This window comes from Salvelinus namaycush, chromosome 5 (assembly GCF_016432855.1).
Source record: "Salvelinus namaycush isolate Seneca chromosome 5, SaNama_1.0, whole genome shotgun sequence".
Taxonomy (NCBI): Eukaryota; Metazoa; Chordata; class Actinopteri; order Salmoniformes; family Salmonidae; genus Salvelinus; species Salvelinus namaycush.
This window is the reverse complement of record NC_052311.1, coordinates 37,639,809-37,661,055: the sequence shown is the minus strand read 5'-3', so window position 1 is coordinate 37,661,055 and position 21,247 is coordinate 37,639,809. Positions and strand designations below refer to the sequence as shown.

Here is a 21,247-nt window from a genome sequence, read left to right as displayed (position 1 = left end):
AATTAATAAAAATAATAAAACAGAAATATGTAAGCATTCAGCCCCTTTTCTATGAGACTCAAAATTGAGCTCAGGTGCATCCTGTTTCCATTGATCATCATTGAGATGTTTATACAACTTGATTGGATTCCACCTGTAGTAAATTCAATTGATTGGACATGATTTGGAAAGGCACACACCTGTCTATATAAGGTCCCACTGTTGACAGTGCATGTCAGAGCAAAAACCAAGCAATGAGGTCGAAGGAATTGTCCATAGAGCTCCAAGACAGGATTGTGTTGAAGCAGAGTTCTGGGGAAGGGTATCAAAAAACAATCTGCAGCATTGAAGGCCGCCAAGAACACAGTGGCCTCCATCATTCTTAAATGGAAGAAGTTTGGAACCACCAAGACTCTTCCTAGAGCTGGCCGCCCGGCCAAACTGAGCAATTGGGGGAGAAGGTGACCAAGAACCCTATGGTCCAAAACTAAGCACACAGCCAAGACAATGCAGGAGTGGCTTCGGGACAAGTCTCTGAATGTCCTTGAGTGGCCCAGCCAGAGCCCGGACTTGAAACCGATTGAACATCTCTGGAGAGACCTGAAAATAGCTGTGCAGCAACGCTCCCCATCCAACCTGATAGAGCTTGAGAGGATCTGCAGAGAAGACTTGGAGAAACTCCACAAATACAGGTGGGCCAAGCTTGTAGCGTCATACCCAAGAAGAATTAAGACTGTAGTCGCTGCCAAAGGCGCTTCAAGAAAGTACTGGGTAAAGGGTCTGAAAACTTATGTAAATGGGATATTTACATGTTTCTTTCTTTTTTTTACATAAAAGCTGCTTTTGCTTTGTCATTATGGGGTATTGTGTGTAGATTGGTGAGGGGGAAAAACTATTTAATAATTGGAATAATGCTGTAATGTTAAAAATGTGGAACAAGTCATGGGGTCTGAATACTTTCCCGAATGCACTGTATGTGATAAGACCTTAGAAGGCTTAGCTTACATGTCTCATGTATGTTTTTGATATAATATATGCAACATTTCTGTTTTGTCTAAATGTTAACCTCTACTTCATCACCATCCCTGATCCGGGAGCATCCTCATCAGTAAAAAAGCTGACTAGCATAGCCTAGCATAGCGCCACAAGTAAATACTAGCATATAAATATCATGAAATCACAAGTCCAATACAGCAAATGAAAGATACACATCTTGTGAATCCAGCCATCATTTCCGATTTTTAAAATGTTTTACAACGAAAACACTATGTATTTCTATTAGCTAACCACAATAGCAAAAGACTCAACCGCATATTTTCATGTTTTTTTACCGCATAGGTAGCTATCACAAAACCGACCAAATAGAGATATAATTAGTCACTAACCAAGAAACAACTTCATCAGATGACAGTCTTATAACATGTTATACAATAAACCTATGTTTTGTTCGAAAATGTGCATATTTGAGGTATAAATCATAGTTTTACATTGCAGCTACAATCACAAATAGCACCGAAGCAGCAAGAATAATTACAGAGAGCAACGTGAAATACCTAAATACTCATCATAAAACATTTATGAAAAATACATGGTGTACAGCAAATGAAAGATAAACATCTTGTGAATCCAGCCAATATTTCCGATTTTTTAAAGTGTTTTACAGCGAAAACACAATATAGCATTATATTAGCTTACCACAATAGCCAAACACACAACCGCATTCATTCACCGCAAAGGTAGCGATCGCAAAAAAACAGCAAAAGATATAAAATGAATCACTAACCTTAACCAACTTCATCAGATGACAGTCCTATAACATCAGGTTATACAATACACTTATGTTTTGTTCGAAAATGTGCATATTTTGAGCTGCAAACCGTGGTTATACATTGTGAATATGTAGCATTGATTCACCAGAATCTCCGGAGAAATTTTGGACAGTCACCTAATCTAATCAAAGAACTCATCATAAACTTTACAAAAAAATACATGTTGGACAGCAAATGAAAGATACACTAGTTCTTAATGCAATCGCCGTGTTAGATTTAAAAAAAGAACTTTACCATAACAAACAGCTTACGTTATAGCGAGACAGCGCCCGCAAAAAGGAAGGAAAATACGACTAAACATTTTCCACAGAAATACGAAATAACATCATAAATGGTTCTTACTTTTGCTGAGCTTCCATCAGAATCTTGTGCAAGGAGTCCTTTGTCCAGAATAAATCGTTGTTTGGTTTTAGAATGTCCTCTTCTCCTGTCGAATTAGCAACCTTAGCTAGCCAAGTGGCGCGAAGATGTCCATCTTCACCTAACGCAGAGAACGGAAAACTCCAAAACTCCCGATAAACGTTGAATAATCTGATAAAACTATATTGAAAAAACATACTTTACGATGATATTATCACATGTATCAAATAAAATCAAAGCAGGAGATATTAGCCGTCTATACCGAACACTTTTCAGAAGCCAATGCTGATGTCCTTCCCGCGCCTTGGTAGACAAAGGAAATAGTGGTCACGTCATTCCAAGAGCTCTTGTTCGACCTCAGATCAAGCTAGACACCCCATTCCACCTCCCACTGCCTGTTGACATCTAGTGGAAGGCGTATGAAGTGCATGTATATCCATAGATTTCAAGCAATTGAATAGGAAGGCCCTGGAACAGAGCCTCGATTTCAGATTTTTCACTTCCTGTCAGGAAGTTTGCTGCAAAATGAGTTATGTTTTACTCACAGATATAATTCAAACGGTTTTAGAAACTTGAGAGTGTTTTCTATCCAATAGTAATACTAATATGCATATTGTACGATCTAGAATAGAGTACGAGGCAGTTTAATTTGGGCACGATTTTTTACAAAGTGAAAACAGCGCCCCCATATTGACAAGAAGTTTTAACCACTCATATGTCAGATATTACAAGTGTATTTGCTGCCATATGTATTACTTACAAGTTCCAGGTAGAATATATAAGAATGTTGTTCTCTTCCTTATTTGTGTATTTTAACTGTTGATTGTATTCTATAATATGTATAATTTGTGAAATGCAGGGCTCCTTGTAAAAGAGACATTGGTCTCAATGGGACTACTGTATCTTTGAAATAAAGGTAAAATATGGGATATGTTTATTTTAGTTGACATTCTAAAGGAATGGCTATCAATGACAGACTCTTTCTTTCTTTCTCGCGTAGGAGCATTGGGCCAGTAACTGGCAGGTTGCTGGATCGAATCCCTGAGCCAACAAGGTGAAAATCTTTCGTTTCGCCCTTGAGCCTAGGCAGTTAACCCCCAACAACAACTGCTCCCCAGGCACTGATGATGTCGATTAAAGCCGTATGTCCACCAGATGCGCATACGTTTTCCTCTGTTGTTTTTGCCAGACATCTAGTCTGCATTTTTCGTACTTGAAGCACAATTGCTTCGCAAGGCTGCAGAAAATGGCTGCTAAAAATGATGCATGGAGACACATTGCCAAACAATTGGATTATCTGGTCAGTTGAATGTGAAATAATTAACTGGAAAGTGGAAGCATACATAAAGTGTACACTATATATACAAAAGTAAGTGTACACCCCTTCAAATTAGTGGACTCACCTATTTCAGCCACACCCATTGCTGACAGGTGTATAAAATCAAACACAAAGCCATGCAATCTCCATAGATAAACATTGGCAGTAGAATGGCCTTACTGAAGAGCTCAGTGGCTTTCAACGTGGCACCGTCATAGAATGCCAGATTTCCAAAAAGTCAGTTAGTCAAATTAATGTCCTACTAGAGCTGCCCCGGTCAACTGTAAGTGCTGTTATTGTGAAGTGGAAACATCTAGGAACAACAACGGCTCAGCCCATGGTAGGCCACACAAGCTCACAGAACGGGACTGTAGAGTGCTGAAATGCGAATACGTAAAAATCAGTTGCAAAACTCACTACCGAGTTCCAAACTGCCTCTGGAAGCAACGTCAGCACAAGATCTGTTCGTCGGGAGCTCCATGAAATGGATTTCCATGGCTAAGTAACCACACACAAGCCAAAGATCACCATGCACAATTCCAAGCGTAGGCTGGAGTGGTGTAAAGCTCGCCGCCATTGGACTCTGGAGCAGTGGATATGCATTCTCTGGAGTAAATTATTTTTATAAATGTATTTAACTAGGCAAGTCAGTTCAGAACAAATTCTTATTTACAATGACAGCCTACCCCAGTCAAACCTGGACAACGCCGGGCCAATTGTGCACCGCCCTTTGGGACTCCCAATCACGGCCAGATGTGATACAGCCTGGATTCGAACCAGAGACTGTAGTGACACCTCTTGCACTGAGATGCAGTGCTTTAAACCGCTGCACCACTCGAGAGTGATGAATCATGCTTCACCATCTGGCAGTCCGACAGACAAATCTCGGTTTGGCGGATGCCAGGAGAACGCTACCTGCCCCAATGCATAGCGCCAACTGCAAAGTTTGGTGGAGGAGGAATAATGGTCTGGGGCTGTTTTTCATGTTTCGGGCCAGGCCCCTTAGCCCAGGGAAGGGAAATCTTAACGCTACAGCATACAATGACATTCTAGACGATTCTGTGCTTCCAACTTTGTGGCAACAGTTTGAGGAAGGACGTTTCCTGTTTCAGCATGACAATGCCCCCGTGCACAAAGCGAGGTCCATAGAGAAATGGTTTGTCAAGATCGGTGTGGAAGAACTTGACTGACCTGCACAGAGCCCTGACCTCAACCCCATCGAACACCTTTGGGATGAATTGGAACTCCGACTACGGGTCTGGCCTAATCGCTCAGTGCCCGACCTAATCAGTGCCCGACCTCACTAATGCTCTTGTGGCTGAATGGAAGCAAGTCCCTGCAGCAATGTTCCAATATCTAGTGGAATGCTTTCCCAGAAGAGTGGAGGCTGTTGTAGCAGTAAAGGGGGGACCAACTCCATATTGATGACCATGATTTTGGAATGAGATGTTCGACGAGCAGGTGTCCACATACCTTTGATCATGTAGTGTATCTTGCAAAGTGGTTAACTAGCTAGCTAACTGGCTTGACTGTTTATGAACTTTCGTTTGTACCACCGCACGGTAAAGCAACACTCAAGTTGAAAATATTAAACGCATGCGGTACACAGAACACACCGCAGCCTAGTGTGGCATCCCCAACGCAGCGTTGCGGACTGCTCAATTGACAATGAATGACTTCCGCCTGAACGCAGAGTTTGAGGTATCTGGTGGACATGAGGCTTAAGGCAGCCCCCCGCAGCCCTGACTCAGAGGAGTTGTGTTAAATGCGGAAGACACATTACTGTTTAATGCATTCAGTTATGCAACTGACTAGGTATCCCCCCTTTCTCTTTCCCTCTCTCATACAGACGCTGTTGCCAATTTAATAAAGTGTGACTTTGTCAACCGTATCTCTCCTACAACTTCCTGGACAAAATGGCAACAGAGTGTGGGTGAGTGTAAAAACAGGAAGTGGACGAGGCGCTGGTGGGCAGACTGCGTTCACATTTTGCCACCTGGACACAGACACGTGCTCATCGGGACATTGCTCAACACACAGAACCCATGGTGGAAGCTAGATAGCCTCCCCCCAGTCAGGAAGGCAGCCTGGCTGTTTCCTGTAAGTACTGGTGCAGGCTGGCTGTCAGCTCACATGTGGTATTGCTGTACCTGGCGGCAGGTAGCCTAGTGATTAGAGCATTGGGGCAGTAACTGAGAGGTTGCTGGATTGACACCCCGAGCTGAACAAGGTAAAAATCTGTCGTTTTGCCCCTGAGCAAGGCAGTTAACCCACTGTTCCTGGGCGCCAAAGACGTGGATGTCGATTATGGCAGCCCCCGCACCTCTCTGATTCAGAGGGGTTGGGTTAAATGTGGAAGACACATTTCAGTTGAACGCATTCAGTTGTACAACTGACTAGATATCCCCCTTTACCATTTGAGGCATGATGTATTTTGAGGCAACTATTGACCAAGATATGAAGCTCCTTGTCAGTCATTCATATTCAACCATATCTCTTTGTTAACCAATATGAAGAGGGCAGAGTTAGCAGCATGTACAGTGTATTTACACAGCATATCTTCAAGCCGTAATTGGATTGTGTCATTGTGTAAATAAAATTAGTAATAGTGGATGAAAGGCCGGACTTAGGTGTTTAACACTCCGATAGTACACACACACACAAACTGGGCGGCTGAACTGTCAGCCGTCGGGCGCTCCGGGAGACATTTGAATTCCCAGAAATCCTGTAGTATGTAGATGTCCGATGGAGATCTACCCTGAGCAAATAGCGTGTGATGCAAAACATTGGTTGCTCTATGTAGGTCATATAAAGCGGTGTAGCTACCAGCTAGGATGTCTAAATTACCCTCCTACTATTGTAACTATCTACAAAAACAAGAGCTATTGTCAATGCAGGAGAGCCCAAGTAATTCCCTTTGTAGTGAGTGGAGCGGAGCAGGAGTGGAGGGTAGAGGATGAGGGTTGGCGCCAGTGGGTGCTTTGGCCGTCTTGGCTCCTCCTGACATCTGTGTGTCAATTAGCTGACTGGAGAGAAAACATCCCTGCCCCCTCCACCAAACAACCTTTGGCCAGCTAGCAGCCCCAGCCTGCCATCCGTACTGAATGTGAATGCAGCCTGCCTGGTGAGAGGTTGGTGGGGGAGGGGTGCTATCTAGAACCAAAAAGGGTTCTTCGGCTGTCCCCACAGGAGAACCCTTTGAAGAACCCCTTTTGGTTCCAGGTAGAACCCTTTTGGGTTCTAGGTAGAACCCTTTCCACAGAGGGTTCTACCTGGAACCAAAAATGGTTCTCCTATGGGGACAGCCGCAGAACCCTTTTGGAACCCTTTTTTCTAAGAGTCTACAGTAGCTAACCATGGCTCCCCATTGACTCCTGTGTAAAAACCAAAAGGCCCTTGTGCTAGCTACCTTTCTAAAGTAACACACAATGTATAAACAGGATGAACAAATTAACCCACCCACAACATACTGCTCAAAACAATAAAGGGAACACTAAAATAACACATCCTAGATCTGAATGAATGAAATATTCTTATTAAATACTTTTTTCTTTACATAGTTGAATGTGCTGACAACAAAACCACACAAAAATTATCAATGGAAATCAAATTTATCAACCCATGGAGGTCTGGATTTGGAGTCACACTCAAAATTAAAGTGGAAAACCACACTACAGGCTGATCCAACTTTGATGTAATGTCCTTAAAACAAGTCAAAATGAGGCTCAGTAGTGTGTGTGGCCTCCACGTACCTGTATGACCTCCCTACAACGCCTGGGCATGCTCCTGATGAGGTGGCGGATGGTCTCCTGAGGGATCTCCTCCCAGACCTGGACTAAAGCATCCGCCAACTCCTGGACAGTCTGTGGTGCAACGTGGCGTTGGTGGATGGAGCGAGACATGATGTCCCAGATGTGCTCAATTGGATTCAGGTCTGGAGAACGGGCGGGCCAGTCCATAGCATCAATGCCTTCCTCTTGCAGGAACTGCTGACACACTCCAGCCACATGAGGTCTAGCATTGTCTTTCATTAGGAGGAACCCAGGGCCAACCGCACCAGCATATGGTCTCACAAGGGGTCTGAGGATCTCATCTCGGTACCTAATGGCAGTCAGGCTACCTCTGGCGAGCCCATGGAGGGCTGTGCGGCCCCCCAAAGAAATGCCACCCCACACCATGACTGACCCACCGCCAAACCGGTCATGCTGGAGGATGTTGCAGGCAGCAGAACGTTCTCCACGGCGTCTCCAGACTGTCACGTCTGTCACATGTGCTCAGTGTGAACCTGCTTTCATCTGTGAAGAGCACAGGGCGCCAGTGGCGAATTTGCCAATCTTGGTGTTCTCTGGCAAATGCCAAACGTCCTGCACGGTGTTGGGCTGTAAGCACAACCCCCACCTGTGGACGTCGGGCCCTCATACCACCCTCATGGAGTCTGTTTCTGACCGTTTGAGCAGACACATGCACATTTGTGGCCTGCTGGAGGTCATTTTGCAGGGCTCTGGCAGTGCTCCACCTGCTCCTCATTGCACAAAGGCGGAGGTAGCGGTCCTGCTGCTGGGTTGTTGCCCTCCTACGGCCTCCTCCACGTCTCCTGATGTACTGGCCTGTCTCCTGGTAGCGCCTCCATGCTCTGTGCTCTGGACACTACGCTGACAGACACAGCAAACCTTCTTGCCACAGCTCGCATTGATGTGCCATCCTGGATGAGCTGCACTACCTGAGCCACTTGTGTGGGTTGTAGGCTCTGTCTCATGCTACCACTAGAGTGAAAGCACCGCCAGCATTCAAAAGTGAACAAAACATCAGCCAGGAAGCATAGGAACTGAGAAGTGGTCTGTGGTCACCACCTGCAGAACCACTCCTTTATTGGGGGTGTCTTGCTAATTGCCTATAATTTCCACCTGTTGTCTATTCCATTTGCACAACAGCATGTGAAATGTATTGTCAATCAGTGTTGCTTCCTAAGTGGACAGTTTGATTTCACAGAAGTGTGATTGACTTGGAGTTACATTGTGTTGTTTGTGTTCCCTTCATTTTTTTGAGCAGTGTAAATATACAGTCCACTCTTTCTGTTCCTCTATTTATTCTCTTTCTGGCTCACCTCTCTCTCTCAAAATACTGTACATTCACTTTGCTTATCTTTTCCTTCTCCCCCCCGGATGGTGCGCCCCACATTCCCTTCACCGTCTGTCCCCGATGTCCTCCTTATCCTTGGGCTACTGCTTTGGAACTATGCTTCAGTCACATCGCTAATTATTTAAGAGCCACCACCTCATTAACAGTGCTGGGAGGTAATACATGATTTATGGGCCATTCTTCACGTCGACCGCTGTTCATGTTCCTCAGCCCTCCTCCTGCCTCACAAGTCTGTTTTTCCACCCTGGTGTCTCTCCCCCTCATTCTCCTTGTTGGTCAGGTTCCTGGCTTTAACTCAATATGAGGACTGTGAAAATGTTGCGGCTGGATGCCGAGCAGGAAGTGCAGTGAAGAAGAACAAGAGATAGGTGTGTCTTCCCTCCAACCACCTGGGCAGGAAACACAAAAAGACAATGTTGTATGGATTGTGGAAATGTCTTCACTACATTATTGGTACAAAAATTGATGACTCTAGCCACGTTTATACCTGGTTCTAATATGCATCTTTGTCCTGATCTTGTCCTCATTCTCATTGTGCCCACATTTTTAGATAGGTGTAGACGATTAAAAGACACATTGTGAACTGATTTTGATCAGATCTTATAGGTGTAAACAGGCAAGATCGGGACAAGATAAGGATGACGGACGCATGTTAGCAGCAGGTATAAACAGGGCTAGAGAGACTGGTCACAGATACAATGCACATTCAGAAACAGTAACTCATCTCTAGACAGAATGAAACCGGCAGGCGTTGAACAATTATAAGCTTAATCATTCAAAAATATTAAATAAATGATTCAGCGTTGATATATATTCTAGGATAGACCTGTTAATTTACAACAGATATCCAATGCCTCAAAGAAATCATCTAATTCAGTACCAGGCTTTCCTTACTGACCAGGTCTGTCACGCCCTGATCTGTTTCACCTGTTTTTGTTCTTGTCTGCACCCACCTCCAGGTGTCACCTGTTTCCCTCATTAGTCCCTGGGCATTTATTCCTGTGTTCCCTGTTTGTCCGTTGCCAGTTCGTCTTGTCAAGTCAACCAGCGTGGTTTTCCGTGCGCCTGATTTTTCCTTTTCTCTGTTTTTGCTAGTCCTCACTATTTTGACTACTGCCTGCCTCTACTCTGAACCCACCTGCCTGACCATACTGCCCGTCCTGACCTCGAGCCTGCCTGCCATCATGTACCTCCTGGACTCTGACCTTGTTATGATCATTTTCCTGTCCATGACAGTTCTCTTGCCTGCCCCTTGGATTATAATAAATAGAGACTTGAACCATCTGCCTCCCGTGTCTGCATTTGGTTCTCGCCCTGTGCACTTATAAGGGCACTGTTTTCATTTAGGGATGGAGGCCAGCCTGTAGTGACAACTCAGTGGCACTGAGTATTGATCTCTAGGATTGGCTCATACCCTTTAGCTATTGAGATTGGCTTGATCGATCACTCTGCCTACAGAATTCATAAATCAACACAACCTTCATGGCTGAGGTATGGACAGTATTGGCAAGAACACTGGACTGACATTAGATTGATATCTCTTATTCTATTCCATGGCATTTTTCTGTTTACAACTTTTATGTATTATGAGCTACATAAATCAAACCATGTTTAGCACCTTAACCACTGAGTCAAACTCTTTGAATCACCACAATCAGTTGGATAGTCATTTGTTTTTGTTTTATGGAGGTAATGATGAGTGTTTCTCATGGGGCTTTCCAGACTATGGTAAGAGATTATAGAACTGAATGAAAACATGCCTAACGTGTGTCCCTAATCCTCTCTGGTAGGAATTAATAAAACTCTTGACCACTGACCAGTGATAAGAATGAGAATAACAGTTTAGTTGGCAGTCAGGAACTTCCTCAATTGTAATTGAGAAAATGAGCGCTACAAATTTGAGTGTCATTTCTCCCCCACTTTTGCCCAAGTTCCTCCTCTACCCTGGGGCCATCAAGTGACGCTTAGCAGGTTTCCCCCTATCCAAATTTCCCTCACCCACCCCACCGCAGTGCTCAAGGCAGGCAGGCTGGCAGGCCCTCCCATCCCCAAGCCTTGACTTAGCCAAACTGCACCCTCAGAGCTGTCTGTCTCACTGAACACAACACTCACTTCTGATTGGGTGCTGGATCCAAGAGGAAACTTTGAGTGTATTTATAGACGTCTCTCATTACCAGAACAATAACAATTCCCCAACCTCACCACCACCCCCAAATGAAGAAAGAGCGAGCATAGCCTGGATTTACAGTACTTTTAGTTTTGGGTTGTTGTTGAATTGCGGAAGCATGGAATTTTGGGGGAAATTAAGTTCACTTTTCTAGATTCAGATTTATTTAAATGTGTTTGGGTAGATTGTAAATAAACTTATATGGCAGCTTAATGACTTTCAAATATGTTAACCATTATGATAACATTGTGCCACAAGTAAGAGTGCTAACACCAATGACGGGAACACCAATGACAAATTTGAGGTAATTTAGGAATTTTTTTTACATGGAGAGAAGAATCTCCATATGCTCAAATCTAAGGTTAAAAATAAGTTACAATAATTCACAAAGTAATATGATTAATCATTTTGATAAGAATGTAATTTCACTTAATTTAAAATGACTAAAACCAAGACACCTTTTATTTAGACACACCTAATTATCAATGGAATCCTCAAATTGACAACATACTAAACATACTAATAATTTTTATTTAATATAGACCCGTCACCCATAACAGTTTTCCACTGGAGGGAATGCTCAAGGTCCATGTATATATTTGTAATTAATGATTTTCAAGGCGGTAACACCAATGACATTAAATGAAGGGATACATATATATATATTTTTTTAAACGGTATTTTAGTAGCCTTCTTTGTTTTTATTGATCAGTACAATATATGAAATACTTTCGAGCATTCAAAGTAATAGATATCTCTAAATCCCCAAAACATGGCACTACAACTCTACTCATCACTACAGTGGCAAGCCAATTTGCTTGTCCTTAGTACTTTTAACAATACATTTAGGTAAAGTTTTGCAGTATGAAGGAGTTTTATTATGTTTTATATTTATAAACAGTTAAATATAAACAAAAACATGTATGATGTATAACTATCTATCATTTTAAAGTGTTTTTCATGGTTACTATGCCGAGGGAGGCAAATGTCACCGCAATTCAAGAATGACCCTTTCACAACCTGTAGAAAACACAACTGGAGATTTGAACACAAGACAAGAAATATAAGACTACAGCTGCAGGATAATTATTGGTAATCTGGCTAGATCTATACTCCCCCAGCTATGTTTTTAGATGAAGTTTTAATATGATACCACATACTTTTCTATTCCCTTTCAACATGTGCTATCACCTGTTTTTATCCAGATACCCATTATCCAGAATTTAACCCATTTACTCAACAATTCAATCTCAACAGTTCACAATAAAAAAAATGTACTGTCCAACAATTCACTCATCTGTGTTTTGTCAATATCTTTAACAGGTGGCCAATTAAATGAGAACCGTGGTACTTGTACAGTTTGATGAATAACCTCACAGTGTATAGTGTGTACCCTGATCAAGCGTGACCAAGTTTCTGGGCGTTACAGACAATCCCATTGAAAGAAGTGTGCAATCAGGTTGAAGCATGTGCAAGCTTTTTCCTAACCGCTCCACAATATGGCTGCTATGATAGCATAAGCTCTCCCAACCAACCATAAGGCTCAATGCTACAACTCCTGAGCAACCTTACCGATCAATACTAGCGCTCATTACCGGGCTGAGAGATAGAGTGTGTGTGAGAATTAAAGTTGAACTGCCTGTTCCTAGATCTGTGTCCGCTGGCCAGCTGATTAGCTCATTCTGTGGTGCGGCAAAGTTTCCCATCAGGCTTCCTGTCTAATCCCCTGCTTCACTGTATACATGAGGAAACTCACACAGGCTGAGCCCATGAAACTAAGCACTTGCAGCCAGAGAGGGAGTCAGTTAGTTACTGTGGAGTAGATTCACCCAGTCAGCTCTGTCAGCTGTTCAATGTCAGATATAAACTCAAGTAATCAAGGATTCAGGGTCAAAGCTATATCGTTATTCAGATGAAACACGTCAAAATATCAGGAGAACAATTGGTATTTGACTTTCTTACCAAGAGAACATCCCTTCTTCTTAAAAAGAGGATCCACAGATGTAGCATATAAAATCAAATCAAATTTTATTGGCCACATACACATATTTAGCAGATGTTATTGCAGGTGCAGCAAAATGCTTGTGTTCCTAGCTGCAAACATGCAGTAGTATCTAACAATTCACAACAATACACAAAGCTAAAAGTAAAATAATGGAATTAAGAAAAATATAAATATTAGGACGAGCAATGAAGCGTTGCATTGACTAAAATACAGTATAATACAATACAGTATATACATATGAGATGAATAAAGCAGTATGTAAACAATATTAAAGTGACTAGTGTTCCATTATCAAAGTGGCCAATGATTCCATGTCCATGTATATAAGGCAGCAGCCTCTAAGGTGCAGGGCTTAGTAGCCGGGTGGTAGCCGGCTAGTGATGGCTATTTAACAGTCTGATGGCCTTGAGAAAGAAGCTGTTTCTCAGTATCTCGGTCCCAGCTTTGATGCACCTGTACTGACCTCGCCTTCTGGATGATAACGGGGTGAACAGGCCGTGGCTCGGGTGGTTGATGTCTTTGATGATCTTTTTGGCCTTCCTGTGACGTCGGGTGCTGTAGGTGTCCTGGAGGGCAGGCAGTGTGCCCCCGGGGATTCGTTGGGCAGACCGTACCACCCTCTGGAGAGCCCTGCGGTTGCAGGCGGTGCAGTTGCTGTACCAGGTGGTGATACAGCCCGACAGGATGCTCTCAATTATGCATCTGTAAAAGTTTGAGGGTCTTAGGGGCCAAGCTGAATTTGCGCCTTCTTCACCACACTGTCTATGTGGGTGGACCATTTCAGATTGTCAGTGATGTGTACGCCAAGGAACGAGGAACTTTCCACCTTCTCGAATGCGGTCCCGTCGATGTGGATAGGGGCATACTCCCTCTGCTGTTTCCTGAAATCCACGATCAGCTCCTTCATTTTGTTGACGTTGAGGGAGAGGTTATTTTCCTGGCACCACTCTGCCAGGGCTCTCACCTCCTCCCTGTAGGCTGTCTCGTCATTGTTGGTAATCAAATCAAATCATTTGTCACATGTGCTGAATACAACAGTGAAATGCTTACTTACAAGCTCTTAACCAACAATGCAGTTTAAAAAAATACCTAAAAAATAAGAAATAAAAGTAACAAATAATTAAAGAGCAGCAGTAAAATCAGATGCCAGTCAGATGCCATACCAGGGGGTGATGGAATCGGTCAGGATGCTCTCGATGGTGCAGCTGTAGAACCTTTTGAGGATCTGAAGACCCATGTCAAATCTTTTCAGTCTCCTGAGGGGGAATAGGTTTTATCGTTCCCTCTTCACGACTGTCTTGGTGTGCTTGGACCATGTTAGTTTGTTGGTGATGTGGACACCAAGGAACTTGAAACTCTCAACCTGCTCCATTACAGCCCTGTCGATGAGAATGGGGGCGTGCTCGGTCTTCCTTTTCCTGTAGTCCACAATCATCACCTTTGTCTTGATCACGTTGAGAGAGAGGTTGTTGTCCTGGCACCACACGGCCAGGTCTTTGACCTCCTCCCTATAGGCTGTCTCGTCGTTGATCAGGCCTAACACTGTTGTGTCATCGGCAAACTTAATGATGGTGTTGGAGTCATGCCTGGCCATGCAGGCATGAGTGAACAGGGAGTACAGGAGAGGACTGAGCTTGCACCCCTCAGGCCTACTACTGTTGTGTCGTCTGCAAATTTGATGATTGAGTTGGAGGCGTGCGTGGCCACGCAGTCATGGGTGAACAGAGAGTACAGGAGGGGGCTGAGCACGTAACCCTGTGGGGCCCTTGTGTTGAGGATCAGCGAAGTGGAGGTGTTGTTTCCTACCTTCACCAAAAGTTTCAGTTTTAACACCTGTAACAAAGGTAGTTATAATGCCTGTAACAAGAGAGTGGTCTGCTTTGTTGTATATAATCATCTGATTGCAGCGCCCTCTCAGTGCTTGGGCCAATAAGTGACATGGCTGGCCGTTAAGCAATATCCAACCACACAGATTGTCACGGCTGTGAATGATTCATGATCTACATTGTGAACAACTGTCTCATCATTCTGGACTGCTGACCCTGTTCCTCAGAAAGCAGATCCCTTGTGTAAGGTGGCCTTATTGCGTCCGTCACCATGAAAATATGAATTATGGCACAGTAGAAAACATTTTGCAACAGAAATTGAAAATGAGTGTTTCTCATTGGACAAATTCAGTTATTCTCTCCCGGATTAAATGTTCTTCTGTTTGGCACATAATGAATACGACCAAGGGCTTGGGGAAAAAAGTGGTAGTATAAGTACTGATGTATGAGAGAGGAGAAAGCTTATTGAGCTGCTCAAAAAGTAGCCACATTGCTATTGTAGGAAAGAGGAACTAAAGGAGAGTAGAGAACACACAGCAAAACAATGTCTTCAGCAGTGTTGGGGAGTAGTAAACTACATGTAGTTCAACTGGTAATTCAACTACATTTTGCAGTAGCTTGGTGGTAGTTGAACCAAATTAAAATCTTGGTCGTTTTTTCAATAGTTAATTACTTTTTTGCCATGTAGCTAACTACTGGACCTCAAACAACAACACTAATAATAATAATAACAACAACAACACAAGAGACAAAGCTACCCACTGAGCACAGACATCAATTCAATGTCTATTCCACGTTTGTTCAATGTAATTTAATTGAGATGACGTGGAAACAATGTTGATTCAACCAATGTGTGCCCAGTGGGTAAGTACACATGGTGATGATCATTATGCAAATTCAAAGGACACAAATGTGAGAAAGGTACCATCCTGTAGGTTTTTGCTCAAACCCTAATCTAGCTCACCTGATTCTAATAATTGGCTGATTGATAAACAATATCAGGTTAGTTACAACAGGTTGGAGCAAAAACCTACAGGAGGTTTGCTCCTCAGGAACAGGGTTGGAGAGCCCTGATCTAAATTGACTGTGAAGGATGCACTTTCATGACATGATATTACATGAAGCAAGTATGGAAAGGATTTTATTGTCCTCATACTCAAGCTTTGGATTGCTTTTCCAGTCCAGCAAGCGTCAGAGCTACAGAAAACCAGTTTTGGCACGTGAGGTAATGAACAACACTGAAGCTAAACATCTTTCCCAAACAAACAAAGACACGTTTAGACAGGCATACACACACACACACACACACACACACACACACACACACACACACACACACACACACACACACACACACACACACACACACACACACACACACACACACACACACACACACACACACACACACACACAGTGGAGGCTGCTGAGGGGAGGACGACTCAGAATAATGTCTATAACGGAGGAAATGGAATGGCATCAAACACATGGAACCCATGTGTTTGCTGTATTTGATACCCTTCCACTCATTCTACTCCAGGCAGTACCACAAGCCCGTTCTCCCCAATTAAGGTGCCACCAACCTCCTGTGACACATACACACAGATAAAATAAATCAATATTTGCTACATGGCTGAGGGCAGGCTCTTTGGAAGCTCCTCCCCCAACCCTTAGGCCACAGTTTACAAGGGGAGGGAAGGAAAGACCAGTGGAGAAACATACAAACAAAGGGCACAAATTATGTTCTGAGATACCTGTGGCACAAAACTGCTGTATCTGTATATCCTATAGTCTACAACATGCCTCAAATGTTGAAGGCAAGCAATATAGAGGATATATTCAAATGTATATAGACCACCCATACTCTCCTTTTCTCTATAATATTTCTTTAACCTTTATTTAACTAGGTAAGTCAGTTAAAAACAAATTATTATTTACAATGACGACCTACTCCGGCCAAAACCTAACCCAGACGATGCTGGACCAATTGTGCACCGCCCTATGGGACTCCCAATCACAGCCGGTTGTGATACAGCCTGGAATTGACCAGGGTCTGTAGTGACACCTCTAGCACTGACATGCAGTGCCTTAGACCGCTGCACCACTCGGGAGCCCTATGACTACTGTATACAAAGATAGTCAGATTGCATTCTGCACTAGATCAAAACAGAATGGGCAGTGCAGATTTGATTGGAGTATTCGTATCATAGACCTGAATAGGGCACTAACCAATTCTGATGCAAATTCGGGTAAAGGTTTAGGCCCTGGCAGAAAACAAAGACTAGGCAATGCACATGTGAATGTAAAAAAACATGTACTTCTCCACATGTACATTTGTGTCAGACAGATATCGCCATGTTGAATGGGGACAGTTAGTAAACAGAAAGAGCCATGTGGATTCTCTGTAAAGCCTAACAGACAGGATTTGTCCACACACCTGAGGCCAAAAGTCATTAGCACCTGCTTAAAGTGACAATGACAAAGGCAAGCGTTAGGCATAAGGGTTCACCCATAAAAGATGTGCTCTACACAATGGGTTTCTCAAAATACTAAGTTGTTTTCATTCAATTGCAATTGCAGGCTAGGGTACGTGTGGTGAAAGGCGATCTGATACACGTGCATCTGCGGTCAGAGCAGACTATCACAACAGCCAGAATAGCACAGGCATTCCACTGCCCCTCCCTGTCCTCACTCAGGCAATGCACAGCAGACTGGTGTGTCACATGGACTCTCAGTGATCTTCAAGATGAAACACACACACACACACATATGCATACACACTCATGCACTCACTCACACACTTCAGTAGGTATAGACAAAAACACACACACCACCTACCTATCTATTATAATTAAACACATTTCCCCCTGTAACTCTTATGAATTACATTGTATTTGTTAAACCAAAACCCAGCAACATCTTAGAAACAAGATCATGTTATTAAAACACATTGTTGTCCACATTTATCAGGGAAGGGGAGAAACCAGTGATAGGCTCCCGAGTGGCACTGCAGTCCAAGGCACTGTATCTCATTGCAAGAGGCGTCACTACAGTCCCCGGTTTGAATCCAGGCTGTATCACATTACATTTACATTTAAGTCATTTAGCAGACGCTCTTATCCAGAGCGACTTACAAATTGGAAAGTTCATACATATTCATCCTGGTCCCCCCGTGGGAATTGAACCCTGGTCCCCCCGTGGGAATTGAACCCACAACCCTGGCGTTGCAAGCGCCATGCTCTACCAACTGAGCCACACGGGACCAAAATCACATCCGGCCGTGATTGGGAGTCCCATAGGGCGGTGCACAATTGGCCCAGTGTCGTCCTGGTTTGGCCAGGGGTAGGCCGTCATTGTAAATAAGAATTTGTTCTTAACTGACTTGCCTAGTTAAATAAAGATTACATCTAAAGTTGACTACTTTAAAATGGCAGAAGCATGGTGGACGTCCTCAATGGCATTGCACATGCTAAAACTGGCCACTAGAGGCCTCTGTCATTCTCTATGGGAGAAACATTGATTATAAAAAAAATACAGAGGGAGTATTCAAATTGGCTAGTGTACCTTTTTTCTATGCACATGCGCTATATTAAGTAGAGGCAACCGTAGCTCCACCTCTCTCCCACTGAGTTTTTTAAATATTTTTTATGTATAATCCCTGAGTTGACCCAGAAAATAAGCAGTCTGTGCATCGGCCCTGCTTGAGCATGAAGTGTAACCCTGTGGAATACATTCTGTAATCTGAAGACACCTCGTTTTGCAAAACTAAAATAGAACGTAGCAGTAGCAAAGTCGTTGAACTTTAATCCGAGTAGATACGGGTACGTGTTTGTTTTAATATATTGTAGAATTCGCTGTCTGGCGTTTGTGTGAAGGTCTTGAGGTTGATGTTCCATTGTTAGCATTTTCGTTGTCTTTAGGAGTGTTGGAATAATTAATCGGCAATGCAATTATAGGCTAGACATAAAATAGTGGTGTGTATTAACAAGTGTAGGAAGTTGTAGACGCTATGTATTGAATTTGGGAAGCAATCCTAAATTTGAACAACCGTATAATATAGGCTACAGCTGTTTGGGAATGCATAATGTCAATGTATCGCTTCTCGCTTCTTTGTTGCAACGTGCGTAAAATAACCGAGCTGGTTTCATTTTGTGTTTGATGTGCACTGGTGGAGGGAATATAAACCAAATTATAGTTAATGCATCATCACTGACCGAGACGTCGATATCTATTAAATCAATCGAATATCCAGTTGTAAAGGTAACAAGGTTGATAGCTAGCCTACCTGTGTTTCAATCGGCAAAGCACAAAGAGGAGCATTTGCAGCGAAACTGAGGAAGACGTGGAAAGGCTTTCTAGTGTTCGCGAAAAGGAGCACAAACCCGGCGGTTCTTGACTAGGAAGCGTCTCTTGTGGTTTTACTCTGCCAGTTTAGGACATTGTAGGCCACATTCTTCCAGGAAATAATATTGCGTAATCATAATATTTTGGAGGTTTGAGAAATATATCTAAATTAATTGTCTTGTTACAAAATCAACCCACCCATGTACTGCTCTTATGCATCCAAACATACGGGTTTCTCTAGTGCAGCCAAGTCAAATATGTCCATGGCATGTCACCTATTCACTAATTTGCTTCAACTGTGCCAAATGTAGGCTACTGCATGCTCACTGAACTTCTACCTACCTACATGATGGGTTGAAAATCAACTGCATCGCTCTAACTGTGTTTCCTCTGTGCTGAAAGACAGGAGCCATGGCGGATCATCTAATGATGCCCATGAACCACAGCTCTGCAGGCGGGGGCCTCCACGGCTACAGACTGGGCATGAACGGAGGCCTGCAGGCAGGCAATCAGCAGCACGTAGTGCCTCAGCCCGGCCTTCGAGCCCTGCCCAATGGCCAGATGATGCACTACGGTGGAGGACCTCAGCAGCAGGCCACCATGGAGGTGGCCATGAGGCAGCGGCAAGGCATGGTGGGGCCCGTGAACAGACAGCTCAACGGGGCTCAGATGGGCCACCACCAGATTACGTCTGGTAACATGATGTACAACAACGGGCAGGCCCAGCAGCAACACCACACCCAGCACCATCACATGAGCATCCAGCAGCACCCGCAGCAACAACAGCAGTATATGAATGGTGGTCTCACGTCCCAGCAGCTCATGGCCAGCATGCATCTGCAAAAACTCAACACCCAGTATCATGGACATCCACTGGGACCCATGAACGGCAACCACATGGGCAACGGGGCAGCCCAGTACCGCATTTGCCCGGCCCAGCTGGCTAACATGCAACAGATGGCCGGGCCGGCTCTGGCCTTGAACGGCATGGATGCGGACATGATTGACGAGGATGTTTTGACATCCCTGGTCGTGGAGCTGGGCCTGGACCGCATTCAGGAGCTGCCCGAACTCTTCCTGGGCCAGAACGAGTTTGACTTCATCTCAGACTTTGTGAGCAAACAGCTGCCCAGCACCATCAGCTGCTGAGTGAGAGAGGACCTGAGTCAACGATGCTTTGAAGGGGCCTGGAAGGGTGGAGAGTTTGGAAAGACTTGAGTAGTGTGTTGCCCACTGGAAACAACTACTGCTCCGCTTTTCATTTTTGTGTTGTGCCTTTCACTCTAACAGTGCTAGGTCGCAGAGAAGAGTGAGCGAGAGACACTGGTCTGGATAGCCACAGTGCTATGGTGTCATTTTGTGAAGTGACCAGAGGTGTGGTTCTGTGTTGGGTCGCAGCTCGCCTGTAATGGGACATCGTCCTCCAGCATCTCTTCTCTCCAGAGATGAATGTAAACAAAACTGCTGAATTTGTTCAGAGTGGCTTCTCAATGTTAAGACACTGTTGCCTCCTACATTGGACTCAATGGCAGTTTAGTAGTAAGATGTATTTATTTATTACTCTCTCAGAGAAATTAATATAGAACCAACCAGAGACCGACAGATCGTCCAGAGAGAGAATCAAGTTCTGTTGGTGTTTTGGGTAAGGTCAGGGGAAGCTCTAAGTTTGTATTTTTTTTATATTTTTTTTTAGTAAATTGGTCTGGGCCTTCTGTTTGAAAATAAGCCCCTCAAATTCATTTTTGATCTTCCAAGAGCTTGGATTTCTCTCAAAGAATGGAGGAGGCAGTACAAGTAGAATGCCATTTCATGGATTTGAATGGAAGTCTATCATAATTGAATAGCTCACTTTTGGCAAGGATTGCTTTTAGTTGTGATGTTCTCAAACCTACTACTTGTACTGTATACATCTGTGTTAATACAGGAAAGTATGTAAGATATAGAACTACATTAATTATGCCAATTTATTTTCTTTACTGGTGGTTTTTATCTTCCCTTTGCGGTCAAGACGGGGTTTTGAGGATCAATAAAAATGGCCTGGATATAAGTGTGGCCTGCTTTTACATTCATTGCAGAGGAGAGCATTAAACGTAATCTGGGGGCTAAAGGGAATTATGCCACTTCAGGGCTTTCCAGCCTGCAGGGTCCAGGATATTAAATAACTTAATACTGAATTCATTTATCTCAAAGGTGTCCCTGTTTCTTAGGAATATCTTTATCTCCCTCAAGGTATGCACAGTCTTATGATGACAGACATTTACTGCTGTAAGCAGCAAATTA

At 43.6% G+C, this 21,247-nt stretch overlaps 1 protein-coding gene across 2 annotated transcripts; it reads left to right on the top strand.

Annotated features, from left to right (window-relative positions):
- The first annotated feature begins 18,298 nt into the window (after window positions 1-18,298).
- On the top strand, window positions 18,299-21,014 carry LOC120047520 (cbp/p300-interacting transactivator 3-like). 2 transcript variants are annotated; one of them, XM_038993047.1, is made up of 2 exons: window positions 18,299-18,444; window positions 19,374-21,014. In XM_038993047.1, exon 2 carries the CDS (start codon window positions 19,379-19,381, stop codon window positions 20,114-20,116), a length of 738 nt encoding a protein of 245 aa, XP_038848975.1. In that variant the 5' UTR covers window positions 18,299-18,444; window positions 19,374-19,378; the 3' UTR covers window positions 20,117-21,014. The 2 variants fall into 2 exon arrangements, with proteins under 2 accessions (XP_038848975.1, XP_038848974.1); XM_038993046.1 differs by having other exon boundaries at window positions 19,370-21,014.
- Window positions 21,015-21,247: the final 233 nt, after the last annotated feature.